The 14,757-nt window shown below is 41.0% G+C and overlaps 1 protein-coding gene across 1 annotated transcript in view; it reads left to right on the top strand.

Annotated features, from left to right (window-relative positions):
- ELP3 (elongator acetyltransferase complex subunit 3) overlaps positions 1–14,757 on the top strand; it is a 120,840-nt gene that overhangs the window by 34,388 nt on the left and 71,695 nt on the right. The window contains exon 8 of the mRNA XM_043890843.1: positions 13,434–13,595. Within this exon, the coding sequence (XP_043746778.1) occupies positions 13,434–13,595 (162 nt within the window). The remainder of the gene's footprint in view (positions 1–13,433; positions 13,596–14,757) is intronic.

Raw genomic sequence — 14,757 nt, 5'->3', positions numbered from 1 at the left:
AAGTGTAGAGCAGCCCGGAGATGCTGTGTTAGGACATGACATTTCCTGCAAAATTTTTGGATGGACATTTTATCTTACTCTGTTCTAAGTTCTCTTGCATAGATGGTAATTGAGAAAAATATTTGGGTTACCTAGTGTGGCTGTAAGGTAGTGTATTCATGTTTATTTTCCTGTTATTTTCCTAGTCTGCGTGCATGCGTGCTCAGTCGTGTTCAACCCTTTGCGACCCTGTGGACGGTAACCCACCAGGCTTCTCTGTCCATGGAATTCTCCAGGCAAGAATACTGGAGTGGGCTGCCGTTTCCTACTCCAGGGGATCTTCCCTACTCAGGGATTGAATCCGTGTCTTCCTGCACTGGCAGGTGGGTTCTTTACCACTGAGCCACCAGGGAATCCTTATTTTCCTAGTAGTTGACGATAACACGACTACACAGATACAGTACTGAGTTACATACTGGGACGTCCCTGGTGCTCCTCTGGCTAAGACGCCACACTCCAAATGCAGGTGGCCCAGGTTCGATCCCTAGTCAAGGAACTGGATCCCACGTGCTGCAGCTAAGACCCAGCACAGCCAAATTAAAAAAATAAATATTTTAAAAGTTATTATTCATATTGTGACTAATGAGTCAACCTCATTTAAAGTTAATAGCCATTGTTCGAATTCACGTCAAGTTCTGCTGTTAGCTCGACTTTGTTCCTGCTTCTCTATCATGTGTCGAGTCTAAATCAAGTTTTGCTTTTTTCTGAAAATATTAAGAGTTAAAGTAAGGAAAAATCCTGACAAGGTGAACTTGGTTAACATTTATGGCAGGGTAGTAGCAAGTAGCATGCTCGCTCCCTGCAGCTGGGAACATTGGAAAGCTGAGGAAACAGAGAGTCAAGGACGAAGCAGGTATGGTTTCTGTGAAGACTCATCAAATCAAGCAAAGTGATAATCCCTCCTATCACCTAGACTAAGACCGCAGCAGTCTCTAGAGACCGTCAATTACTGGTGACTCTCATCCTTCAAAAATCATCGCCCTGGAAATGAAAAGGACCAGAAGTGGGGCCTGAGTCACCCATTCACCAAAATGCACACGTCGCCAAATAACTCAAAGCAACCTTTTAACAGTTGTATTCCTTTTTAATCAGTCTTGCCCAGAAGCAGTTTTACATTCAATCTTTGTTGCTCCTTGGCTGTTCTCACAAGATGCCTTTTAAAAGGAGAGTTACCCATCAAGAAGTGGGTGAGTCATACCTTCTCCCTGTGGAATTTTTAATTCATTTCCGTCCGTTCCTTTTTTTTTATCATGTCCATCAGTGAGTTTAAAGCCCCCAACTATGTCCTCCTGAGTCCTGGAAAAACTAGAGTGCTAGGTAACGCTGGGTGCCAGGCCCAGAAGATAATTTCATGGATTTGCAGAGTAACAGAGAAAGCAGAGCAACCTGGGAAGCCCTGAAAGTGACCACCTCCTGCCTTTCCGGGCTTTGGCTCCAGTATCCCACCTCCCACCCGCTGCTCACTTTATATATTGACCACTCTACCTCTCTTGGTAAATCAGACTTTCACAGACGGTAACCAGGATACTTGACACCAGCAGCACAGCACAGTCTTAGTCATCATAAGGAGATGTTAGTTTTTCTCCCAGCATTTTCTTTGAAATGAAAATGGAAAGAATTTTCCAGTAAACATTACATAATTAGCACCTATGTTCTATGATATGTGCTTCATCACATACTTAGCTAACCAGCCATTTCTATGCATTCATCAGTCCCTCTTTATTTATTTATTTATTTGTTTGTTAACACATTTTAAAGCAGGATGCAGGCTTCGGAACACGTTCCCCAAAGACATCATCATGCACATCATTAGCTAGTTCACTGTAGTCTTTTCTTTTCAAGTAAATTTACATACAATGAAATGCACAGATGCTGTGGGTAGTACTTGATCAGTTCTAACTAATGCGTGTGCCTGTGTAACAAAACCCTGCTAAGACAGAGAACATCATCGCCACCCAGAAAGTTTCCTCCGGCCTCCTCCCTGTAAATCCCCACCTGGCCTCCCAGAGGCGGCCATTGTTCTCATGTTTTCCCCTCTCATAGATTAATTTTGCCTATTAAACTTCATGTATTAGCTGGCCAAAAAGTTAGTTCGGGATTAGTAAGTCAGTAAGATGGTCTGGAAAACCCGAACGGGCATTTTGGCCAACCAAATAAATGGAACCAAATAATACGTATTCTTTGGTGTGAGACATCTTTTCTTGGAGAGTTATATTTTGAGCTTCATCCATGTTGAGTTTTATAATAGCCATTATCTTTTTAGTTCTGGGTAGAATTCCTTTGTAGGCATAGACCATAGTTTGTTTCTCCATTCTGTTGATGGATAGCTGGGCTATTTCCAGCTTGTAGCTTTCATGATAAAACTTCAGTGAGCATACTTATGCAGTCTTTTTGTGAACATATGTATTTATTTCTCTTGGGTGTAATAACCATCATACATTTAGTTTCAAAACTGCCAGACATTTTCCCAAAGTGGTTGCATCATTTGTACTCCCACCGGTGACATATGAGTGTTCATTTGTCCCACATCCTCACCAGAGTAAGGTAGTGTCGTCTTTGCAAGTTTAGCCATTCTAGTGGGTGTGTAGCGGCATCTCACTGTGCTTTTAATTTGCGTTTTCCTGATGACTAATGATGCTGAGCACTTTATTATGTACTTATGCTTTCTGTGTATATTTCCTTTGTGAAGTGTGCGTTAAAATCTTTTGCCTATGTTTTATTTTTTATATGCCCTGGATTCTAGTCCTTTGTTCAATCTCTATTTTGAAATAGAGAATGAAAACTCAGTCTGTGACTTGACTGTTCATTATGTTAAAATCTTTGAGCAGAGTATTTTGTTTTGGTAAAGGTTCAGTTCAGTTCAGTCACTCAGTCGTGTCTGACTCTCTGCAACCCCATGAATCGCAGCACGCCAGGCCTCCGTGTCCATCACCAACTCCTGGAGTCTACCCAAACCCATGTCCATCAAGTCGGTGATGCCATCCAGCCATCTTATCCTCTGTTGTCCCCTTCTCCTCCTGCCCCCAGTCCTTCCCAGCATCAGGGTCTTTTCCAATGAGTCAACTCTTCGCATGAGGTGGCCAAAGTATTGGAGTTTCAGCTTCAACATCAGTCCTTCCAGTGAACACCCAGGACTGATCTCCTCTAGGATGGACTGGTTGGATCTTCTTGCAGTCCAGGGGACTCTCAAGAGTCTTCTTCAACACCACAGTTCAAAAGCATCAATTCTTCAGCGCTCAGCTTTCTTCACAGTCCAACTCTCACATCCATACATGACTACTGGAAAAATCATAGCCTTGACTAGACAGACCTTTGTTGGCAAAGTAATGTCTCTGCTTTTAAATATGCTATCCAGGTTGGTCATAACTTTCCTTCCAAAGAGAAAGTGTCTTTTAATTTCATGGCTGCAGTCACCATCTGCAGTGATTTTGGAGCCCCCAAAAATAAAGTCTGACACCGTTTTCACTGTTTCCCTATCTATTTCCCATGAAGTGATGGGACCAGATGCCATGATCTTAGTTTCTGAATGTTGAGCTTTAAGCCAACTTTTTCCCTCTCCTCCAATTTCATCAAGAGGCTTTTTAGTTCCTCTTCACTTTCTGCCTTAAGGGTGGTGTCATCTGCATATCTGAGGTTATTGATATTTATTCGGCAATCTTGAGTCCAGCTTGTGCTTCTTCCAGCCCAGTGTTTCTCATGGTGTACTCTGCATATAATATCTAGCAATTTTTTTCTTTCATAATTACTGCTTGTTTTATATTATCTCTTAAAAAACCTTTGCCTACTCACAAGGCAAGAAGACATTTCCTGTGTTTTTTTCTAGTTATAGATTTAACTTTTATGTTTAGTTTCATATGTAGGCTTATGATCTATCTTGATTTAATGTTTTATGTGTAGTGCCTGATAGGAGTTGAGATTTCTTTTTTTCTATATACATACCTAATTGTTTCAACATTACTTCTTTTAAAACTTCCCTTTCCCATATAGATTGTATTGGCAGTTTTGTCAAAAATCCATTGGCTATATAAATTTTGGGCTGGACTCTCTTCTGTTCCGTTGATCTGTTTTCAGTCTCTACGCCAGTACCATAGCCTTGATTCCTGTAGTCTTAGGGTATATCCTGAAGCAGTGTAAGTCTTCTAAGTCAGTGCTAGTTTTTTAAGATTGCTTTGGATATTTTAGGTCCTTTGCCCTTCTGTATAAAGTTTATGCTTGTCAATTTCTAGTAAAAAGTGTGATAGGATTGGTATTGTGTTTAAAGTATAGAAAATTTTTGAGAAAATCGACAATTTAATAATATTGAGCCTTCCAATTTATGGACATAGTCTGTCTTCTAGTTTTTAATTTCTCTTAGCAGTCTTTAGTTTGGAGATTTTGTAAGCTTTTGGTTAAATTTATTTCAAAATTTGGGGTTGGCCAAAAGTTCATGTGGGTTAAACAGGACAGACTTTTTAGTCAACCCAGTATTTTGCTTGTTGATGTTATATTAAGTGAAATTTTTTTGATTGTATTTTCAAATTGTTTGCAGTTAGTATCTAGGTACACAGTTGATTTTTGTGTATTAACCTTATAGCATATGAACTTACTAAATTCACTACTTAGTTCTGTAAGTTGTTTTTGTAGGTATGCTAGAATTTTCTTCAAAAATAGTCATGTAATCTGCAAATACAGCGAGTTTTAATGTTTTCCTTTTGGTTGTGGATGCTTTTCTTCCTTATTGCAATAGCTTGGACATTTTGTCCAGTGCTAAATGAAAGTGATGAGAATGAGTCTGTCTTACTCCCAATGATATAGGGAAAACATATAATACTGCAGTATTAAATGCAGTGTTACTTGAGAGTTTTTTTTTTAAGATATCTTTATCAGATTGAAAAATTTTGCAGAGTTTTATTGTTAACTCATGTATCTAATGATTTCTCTGTGACTATTTAAATGATAAAACGCTTTTCCTCTTTCATTCTGATAATATATATTACTTTGATTTTTTTAATGTTAAACTAACCTTGCATTCCTAAGATAGACCCTATTTGGTTGTAATGTATTTTTCTTTCTACATATCACTGGAGTCAACTTTCTAATACTTTGTAAAGGATTTTATTCATGGGGGATGGTGCTCTGTGACTTCCTTCCATGTTTTCTTTTCTTTGTTACATTCTGGCTTCAATGTTATGCCAGCCCTATAAAACAAGTGATGAAGCGTTTCCTCCTTATTTTCTGAAAGGCTTCATGTAAGATGAATATTATTTCTTCTATGTGTTTGCTGAAATTCATGAGTAAAACTGTCCAAGACTAGAGTTTTCTTTATGGGAGGGTTTTAGATGATTGGATACTGGGCTTTCCTGGTAGCTCAGTTGGTAAAGAATCGGCCTGCAGTGCAGGAGACCCAGGTTCAATCCGGGAAGATCCTTCCAATCAGGAAGATTCCTTCTGATCAGGATCACATCCTTCCGATTGGAAGATTCCTTCCGATCAGGAAGATTCCTTCTGATCAGGATCAGATCCTTCCGATTGGACGATTCCTTCCGATCAGGAAGATCCCCTGGAGAAGGAAATGGGAAACCCCTCCAGCATGCTTGCCTGGAAAATCCCACAGACAGAGGAACCTGGTGGGCTGCAGTCCATGGGGCACCAAAGAGTTGGGCACAGCTGAGTGACTAACACTTTAGATGGTTAACTCCATTCCTTTAATAGACAAAGGGGTGTTCAGATACTATGTTTCATCTGTGTCCATTGTCGTAAGTTGTATTTTTCAAGGAATTTCCAAGTTGTCAAGCTTTTTGGTATAAAGTTGTTCATAACATTCCCTTACTTTGTTTTTAATGTCTGTAGGATGTTATTGATCACCCCTCCTTCAATCCTGATATAGATAATCTGTGTTCTTTCTTTTTTTTCTCTATTAGTCTAGTTATGGTTTATCAATTTTGTTGTTCTTTGCAAAGAATTAACTTTTGATTTTGTTTATGCTCTCTACTTTATATATTTCTGCTTTTATTCTTATATCGTCTTCTACTTTCTTTGGGTTTACTTTGCTCTTCTTTATGCTTTGCTCAAATAAGGTGTAGAAACCTAGCTATCCTATAGACCTTTTTTCTTTTCTAATTTAAGTATTTAAAGCTTTAAGTTTTCCCCATAAGCACTGCTTTGACTGAATCCCACAAATTTTAGTATGTTCTATTTTAATTATTATTCAATTCACAGTGTTTCCTGAAATTGTATTTTTACCTGTGGATTATATATAAATGGATTGTTTAATTTCTAAGTTTCCAAAAACATGTTTTCTTGATTTCTGATTTAATTCCCTTTTGGTCAGAGAGGGTCTATTCTGTACCATTTCAGTTTCTTAAAAGTTTTTTTATTGAGACTTATTTGTGGCTCAACATATATGATCTCTCTTGGTGAACATACTATGTGTATTTGAAAGAAGGTATATTCTGCTGTTTTTGGATGTAATGTTCTATAAATATCAATTAAGTCAAGGTGGTAGATAGTGTCGTTCAATGGTCTTTGGGGATTTTTTTTTTTTTCCTATGTAGTTCTATCAATTGCTGACAGAAAAAGAGTAAAATCTCCAGCTATGATTGAAGAATTATCTGTTTGTCCCTTTAGTTGTATTAGTTTCTACTCCATTTATTTTGAAGATCTGCTAGGTGTATGCACATTTGTGATTGGTATGTGTTCCTGGTGTATGAACTTTGATAGAACTCTGATTATGAACTTACTTTTTTATCATTATGAGAAGTCCTTTCTGGTCTTGAGGTCTCCTCTTTTCTTGGTGTTGTTTCCCATTACAGCTGTTACATACGTACTGTCTCCTCTATGTATTACCTGTTTCTATCCATTTACTTTGCACCTGTATGTGTCCCTGTATTGAAAATGTGTTTCTTACAGATAACAGTCTGCGGTAGTTGGGTCTTGTTTCTTTAATCCATTTTGACATTGTCTGCCTTTAATTGGAATATTTAATCTGTTCACATTTGCTACAATTGAATTTGCAACTACAAATTTAGTTACTCCTTCACTTTGGTTTTTAGTAGCCAAGAGTTGTGGTCACTGAATACTATTATTGCCTAATTTCATATAATGCATTTTTTTCTGTGTCTTTTAATACGGAATGTCTTCTTAAGAGAGAGGATCTCTTATATCAAGCACAGTGCCTTGAGAAGAGAAGGTATTGGCTTGGCCAAAAAGTTTGTTCAGAAACCTAAATGAACTTTTTGGCTAACCCAATACTTAGAAACCATTGTTAAGTGAGTGCAGTGGGAAGAACTGTGCAGTAAGAATGGGTTCCAGGCTTATTTTCTGTTGTTACCCTACATTATTAATGAGAAGGTGAGACTAGATTATCTCTAAAGTTAGTTACTGATTTCTGTGCCATAAGGATTTCTATTGGAATGGCGGTTTTTATCTAAAAGATGTGTTGAGTGGTTATCTTTCATCTAACAGTCACTTTCTGACAATGGCAGCTTTTCTATAATGTTTCGTTATGTGTGTGTGTATTAGTCGCTCAGTTGTATCCAACTCTTTGTGACCCCATGGACTGTAGCCCACCAGATTCCTCTGTCCATGGAATTCTCCAGGCAAGAATACTGGAATGGGTTGCCATTCCCTCCTCCAGGGGATCCTCCCGACCCAGGGATCGAACCCTGATCCTCCTGCATAGCAAGCAGATTCTTTACCACTGAACTACCAGGGAAGCATAATGTTACGTGTATAATGTACTATTAATAGAAAATAAAAAAGCAATCATGGTTATCACACATTCTTTCAATGTTGTATTCACATTCAAATTGAAGGGCTGTATACATAACATTCTAGTCCTTAAATTTGAATGTGAATACAACATTGAAAGAATGTGTGGTAGCCCTGATTGTTTTTAGATTTTCTGTTAATAGTATATTGCTGTTGGTTCTTCAGCATTCTGAGGTGTACAAAATAATAGCATTCTTGTTGGGTGTTGGAAGAATCAAAACCCAAAATGTTACGGGTTGTTTTTCATGTGTCTTAAACCTTGTCAGCCAGCAGGATAAGGGAACAGAGGTCCCTGATTACTCTCTCAGCTCTGTTAACCAGGTTAGTTTCTCATAGGTTGTACTCATTTAAAAATCGAAATTCTGCTTCTCGCTGGTACCTCAGTTTGTGTTGAGTGGAACCTTTTGTTATGTATTAGACCCTCCCAACATAACTGCCAATATCCAGGAAGCAAACTTGACTGCCATCTCAAAAGGAGGAAGTTATTTTATAAATCCTCAAACATCCAACTCAGTCATTCTTCAGTCTAGACTGTCATTAGCTCAGCATTAGACAAGACGTAAAATTCTGTTGAGTAATTTTCTAGATATGATTATACTCACTCCCCAAAAAAGAATGTGTTCGGTGGTACTTCTGAGGAATTGGGGGACTTCCCCAGTAAAGAATCTGCCTGCAGTGCAGGAGACTATCACTGGGTTGAGAAGATCTCCTGGAGAAGGAACGCACTCCGGTATTCTTGCCTGGAGAATCCCATAGACAGAGGAGCCTGGCGGGCTACAGCCCAGGGGGTCACAAAGAGTCAGATAGGACTGAGTGACCAAGCCCAGCACTGAGGGATTACACCAATATCCCCAGGTGTTATTTGGCAAGTCAAACAAACCTTTGGCCGTCCAAAGTTTATAAATTCTACTTACTCATTTTGGGACTGTAGATGCAGAAGAGACTTTGTACCTTGTGACTAATGAAAGTTCGTATTTCGTCTACATACCATAAATATCTACTTTGTGGTTTGGTTTGAGCAGGTTGGGTTTGGGGAAGAGGGATGTCCGTGTAGGAAAGGGTCCATAAACCTCTCAGGAATTTGGACCTCAACCTCTGGTGAGATTTTACACAGGAAATCGAAAGTAAGGCCCATCCAATTTCATTAATGACAGAGGTTTCAGACAGGATGGCAGGAAATTAATAGCAATCAGAAATGTTTTTTTATGCCACAGCCTTCTTGGAGTGAAACAGAAACAGTTTACAAAAGATAATAAAGAGCCTTTCTTATCATCTTCCTTCAGCATCCTGCTGGTTGGGGCCTTATTGTGAGGGGACAGTAAGTAGTAATAATAGATGTCACTTTTATAGGTCACTTTCTTCCAGAAATAGAAGCATGCTTTCCAAGAAATCGTTTCTATCCAGTTACAACATCTGCCACTTCTGACTCTTTGATCTGAAGTGGTTCTTGGTTTTAGCTGTGTGTCTTAATCCCTACAGCTAGACTGTTGAGCATCCCTGGGACAAAGGACTACTGTGTCTTTACTTTCTGTAGATTACCTGGTTGAGGGTTAAGCAATTTTTAGGGTTAACTGTTTGCGAACAGTAACCTGTTCCCAAAGGGGAATGGTTACCAGTCAAATTAGCTGGAGGCTGCCATAGGAATTAAGAGAGACCTCCTTCAGCTATGTGTCTTTAGCTTTGCCTCATTCATTTACTCATTCTTCATATTTGTATTTTTTCTTTTTTATGTTGAAGGAGAGTTTTCAGTGCTGAAGGCCTTACCTCTAAACATTTATGAGCCTACTGCCTTCCAGGAGCTTCCTGTCTAGATGGACAAACTCCACACAGAGTATGGGCGAGGTATTTTGGAATGGGAGCACAGAGTTACCAAGAGGCACTGGGGAGAGGTCATGACAGGAGAAATGCTTTTGAGCTTTGTTTTGAAGGCTGGTAGCATCTGGTTTTTATTTGCTTTGATGTTCCCAGGTTTCTGTCCCACTCCCCTCCCACCACCACCTCCCATTTTTTTAAAAAAGTGCAATCAGCATAAGTTGTTGGCTTAAGTTAGCTTCACAGAGAACATTAGCATATTTTCTAGTTGATGTTGCGCCTCCAGCATGCAAAGAAGTGTGCGAGCATGCTAAATTGCCTCAATCGTGTCAGACTCTTTGTGACCCTATGGTCTAGCCTGCCAGGCTCCTCTGTCCATGGGATTCTCTAGGAAAGAATACTGGAGTGGGTTGCCATGCCCACCTCCAAGGGCTCTTTCAACCCAGGGATCAAACCTATGTCTCATACATGTCTTGCATTGGCAGGTGGGTTCTTTACCAGTCACACCACCTGGGAAGCCAGATCAGCATAGGCCCATGAAGGTGGAGTTTAGGCTTATTTAGATGACCCTGTAACGTCACAGAAAGAGAAGTGGAGTTGGAATCGGAAAACCAGAGTTCTGACTTTGTCTCTTAGAAGCTTGTAGTCAGGGTTGGAAAATTTGGTATTTCCTAATTGCCCAAGAACTTAAGAAGTCCACTGCCTCTCCCTGCTCCCCAAAGGCGTGGCAGTTGAACTTGGTAGTAAAGAAGAGCTGTACTGTTGGGTGGCTGTTGAAACGATATGGGGGGTTAGATCAGCCATAAAATGCCAGCTCAGGTATTTTGCTTAGATTAGTTGACTGCCTTTGTGCACATATTTATGTATTAACACATGTATGTGGACTCGAGAAAAATGGTATAGATGAACCTATTTGCAGGGCAGGCATAGAGATGTGGACATGGGGAACAGATGTGGGCGTGGGCAAGGGAGTGGGATGAACTGGAGACTGGGACTGAAGGATGTGCGCTGCCATGTGATGCAGACAGCTGGTGGGAAGCTGCTGGGTCTCACAGGGAGCTCAGCTCGGCGCTCTGAGGACCCAGAGGGGTGAGATGGGGCAGGAGAGGGATGCTCGAGAGGGAGATTTGTGTGTACGTGCGGCTGACTCATGTTGTTGTACAGCAGAAACTGACACAAAATATTGGCTTTTAAAAGCAGGTTACTTCTTATCCCTTCATTTCTGCTGCTGCCAAGGTACTGACATAATCCCCCCAGAGGAAAGACTTGGCGGTAAATTTTTGTTTGAGGATAAGGTTTGCCTCTGTGTCCTAGGCTATATTCTAATTACTTCTGAAGAGACCTTATCATCCTCGCAGCAGCCTTCTCTATCAGTCTTGCTTGGGCCTTTGAGGATCCACGCAGCAGAGGTTCTGTGGATTTAGTTCTTTCCTGTAGACATATTCCATCTGTGCAGTTGCCTGTCCTCTCGTTGTCCCAGGAATGCAAGGTACTATTGGGCTGCCAAGCTTGCTAACTTAATGGCATCCTTCTTGGAATATTGTGGGTTTTGTGAAAAATATCAGTTAATAGAGGGGTACAATTTTGGAATGTCTGACTGTAAGATGTCCTCACTTACTTTGTGAAATATATTCATTTAGAGTTTTCTGTTTCATGGGTTTTTTCAGTCAGCCTTCATGCAGTATGCTTTCTCCATAATACATTAGTGTTTCAATTTTTAAAAATAATGGTTTTCTCCAAACACGATAACTGATGTTTGAGTGTGAGTTACGTGTACCCTGTGGCAGTGTCTGCTTCTGTCCCTGCATGCCTTAAGACTCACTTATTAGAGAGGCCTCTGACTTTCTGGTCCGATTGTCTCAGAGAAGTCAGAAGCAAGATTTGATAAGATCTGTGCCCTTTTTTGTCTTACGATTCGTTGTTTAGTAACTGTGGACTAGTTGTTTACCTTTAGTTCTTGCTGCCTCTGGTAATCCTATATAAAACCTTAGGAATACAGTCATAGTGTGAAAGACTTGAGTCAGTTCTTCAGTTCAGTGATTCTTAACCACCTTAATAATTATTATTAGATAAGTTCATTTTATTGACAGTGATGAATGAATGAATTTAAAAGAGAACAGTAGTTACAGAACTGTGGGAATTTTATGATTTTTCTTTTTCACGACAAACGCATGAACTTCTTTGGAAAGAAGGAAATGAAGTGCCAAATAAAGGCTTCCCTCACCCTCCCGGAAGAATTAAGAAAGTTGTAGAAAGGCATTTGGAAGAATTACTTCATTCTAGAAGTTGAAGTGTGAAGTGAAAGTCACTCACTTTCACCTGTGTCCAACTCTGTGCGGCCCCATGGACTATATAGTCCATGGGATTTCTCTAGGCCAGAATACTGGAGTGGGTTGCCTTTCCCTTCTCCAAGGGATCTTCCCAACCCAGGAATTGGACCCAGGTCTCCCTCATTGCAGGCAGATTCTTTACCATCTGAGCCATAAGGGAAGCCCAGAAGTTGAAGAGGAGACAGATCTGATATCCCATGCTGAATTGTCCAAGCAGTGTGATAAAGTGAAGCAGAACAAGGATTTTTGGCCTTGTCAAAATCCTACCTTCAAGTCCTGACTTAGATTTTATGAGCACTGTACTCTTGGACAAAGTGCGAAGTGAGGTGTTAATTGCTCAGTCGTCTCCAACCCTGTGCAACCCAATGGACTGTAGCCCGTGAGGCTCCTCTGTCCATGGGATTCTCCAGGCAAGAATACTGCAGTGGGTAGCCATTCCCTCCTCCAGGGTATCTTCCCAACCCAGGGGTCAAACCCAGATCTCCCACATTGCAGGCAGATTCTTTACCATCTGAACCGCCAGGGAAGCCCTGGACAAAGCATTGGGTTGGCCAAAGTTTTTCCATAAGCTGTCATGGAAAAACAGAGACAAATTTTTAGGCCAACCCAATATTTGATCACGTTAGGAGCTTCAGTTTCTGAATCTGCAAAATGGGGATAATAAAACGCACTTCACAGAGCTGATGAGAGCATTCACTGCGTGTGGCGTGTTCAGCGCAGTGCTGGCCACAGTGGCCTTTGTCAGTAAGAGTTTCCTATTCCCTCACATCAGCATTCCCCTTGGGGAGTCATGTTCATTTTTCTGGGTTTCTGGCCAGCATTAAGGCTATTAACTCAAAATAGCTTGAATCTCAAGTGGTACTCACCACTCTGATACCTGGTTTTAGTGAAAGAGAAAAATGACTCCTAATTTTGTAAGTCATTGCTGAGAGTCATAGGCTTGACAAGAAGACGTGTGGGGGGCGGGGGGCGGAAAACATTTCACCTGAATTACTCCTGTGATCATTATGCATACCCTTCCCTCCCCTTCTTTTGTTTTCCTTCATTTAACATGACTCTAAAACATGGAGTAGGAAATAAATGATGCAGATGGTTTTCACTTACATGAAAAATCATTGCTAGGAACTGAAAATTAGGGTTTTCACAGTTGAAATCCCTGCTTTTCAAGGCGATTATAGCTGCCGCACGCTGCAGGAACATAATGGTGATGGTGATGACGATAACCGTACACTGTGTGCCCACTCAGGCACGTCTGTCCCATGAGGCGTAGCTGCTATTATCCTCATTTTGCCGATGATGAAACTGAAGTACAAGGAGGTTAATCATGTTCTTGGTGGCATAGTTAAGAAGTAGCAGAACCAGGATTTGAACTCAGTCTGACCCGAGAGCTGGTGCTCTCAACCAATGAGTTAGATCCGGGAGGACAAGGGGAAGACATCCTTCAAATGAGCGCCAATGTCCTAAAGCTTTGGCAGGCTATTTACTTTTCTATTTGCTCTATAGATATTCTGAGAGAAGCCTCACAAAGTGCATCGGAATTACTATTGAGACCAGACCAGATTACTGCATGAAGCGGCATCTCAGTGACATGTTGACTTACGGCTGCACAAGGCTGGAGATTGGGGTGCAGAGTGTTTATGAGGATGTGGCCAGAGATACCAACCGGTAAGATGGTGCAGGTGATCTTGCACAAGCCTTCCTCTTCCCCCACCAGACAGATCGATGCTCCTACCCATCTGAGAGGGAGGGGTCTAGGTGTTCCTCCTATTCATGTTTCTGTCCGTGCTCTGAACCCCATCTCCTCCTTCCTTGACTTTCAGTCTTTCTGTGCTGACTCTTTTCCAGTAGCCTGTAAACATCATTATCATCTCTCTTCCTATTCATAAATGGCCTTTCCTGTACAGAAAGCAAGTCAGTCAGTCAGTCAGTTCAGTCGCTCAGTCATGTCCGACTCTTTGTGACCCCATGAATCACAGCACGCCAGGCCTCCCTATCCGTCACAAACTCCCGGAGTTTACTCAGACTCATGCCTATCGAGTCGGTGATGCCATCCAGCCATCTCATCCTCTGTTGTCCCCTTCTCCTCCTGCCCCCAATCCCTCCCAGCATCAGGGTCTTTTCCAATGAGTCAACTCTTCGCATAAGGTGACCAAAGTATTGGAGTTTCAGCTTCAGCATCAGTCCTTCCAGTGAACACCCAGGACTTATCTCCTTTAGGATAGACTGGTTGGATCTCCTTGCAGTCCAAGGGATGCTCAAGAGTCTTCTCCAACACCATAGTTCAAAAGCATCAATTCTTTGGCACTCAGCTTTCTTTATAGTCCAACTCTCACATCCATACATGACCACTGGAAAAACCATAGCCTTGACCAGACGGACCTTTGTTGGCAAAGTAATGTCTCTGCTTTTTAATATGCTGTCTAGGTTGGTTGTAATTTTCCTTCCAAAGAGAAAGTGTCTTTTAATTTCATGGCTGCAGTCACCATCTGCAGTGATTTTGAAGCCCAAAAAAATAAAGTCTGACACTGTTTCCACTGTCTCTCCGTCTATTTCCCATGAGGTAATGGGACCAGATGCCATGATCTTAGTTTTCTGAATGTTAAGCTTTAAGCCAACTTTTTCACTCTCCTCTTTCATTTTCAAAGGCAGGGTTCAAACTCAGTGGTTTAAAGCAGGAGAGAAGGCAAGGAGAATAGAACAGAGAAAAGGGTTTGAACAAGAAGGAAGCCAGAGGGACTTCCCTAGTGGTCCAGTGGTTCAGATTTCACCTGTCAGTGTGGGGGACACAGGTTTGATTGCTGGGTGATGGTCATCGTTAACTAACAGG

Source organism: Cervus elaphus, chromosome 29, assembly GCF_910594005.1.
Source record: "Cervus elaphus chromosome 29, mCerEla1.1, whole genome shotgun sequence".
Taxonomy (NCBI): domain Eukaryota; kingdom Metazoa; phylum Chordata; class Mammalia; order Artiodactyla; family Cervidae; genus Cervus; species Cervus elaphus.
Note: the sequence above shows the minus strand (reverse complement) of the source record. Positions and strands in the feature narration are given on the sequence as shown.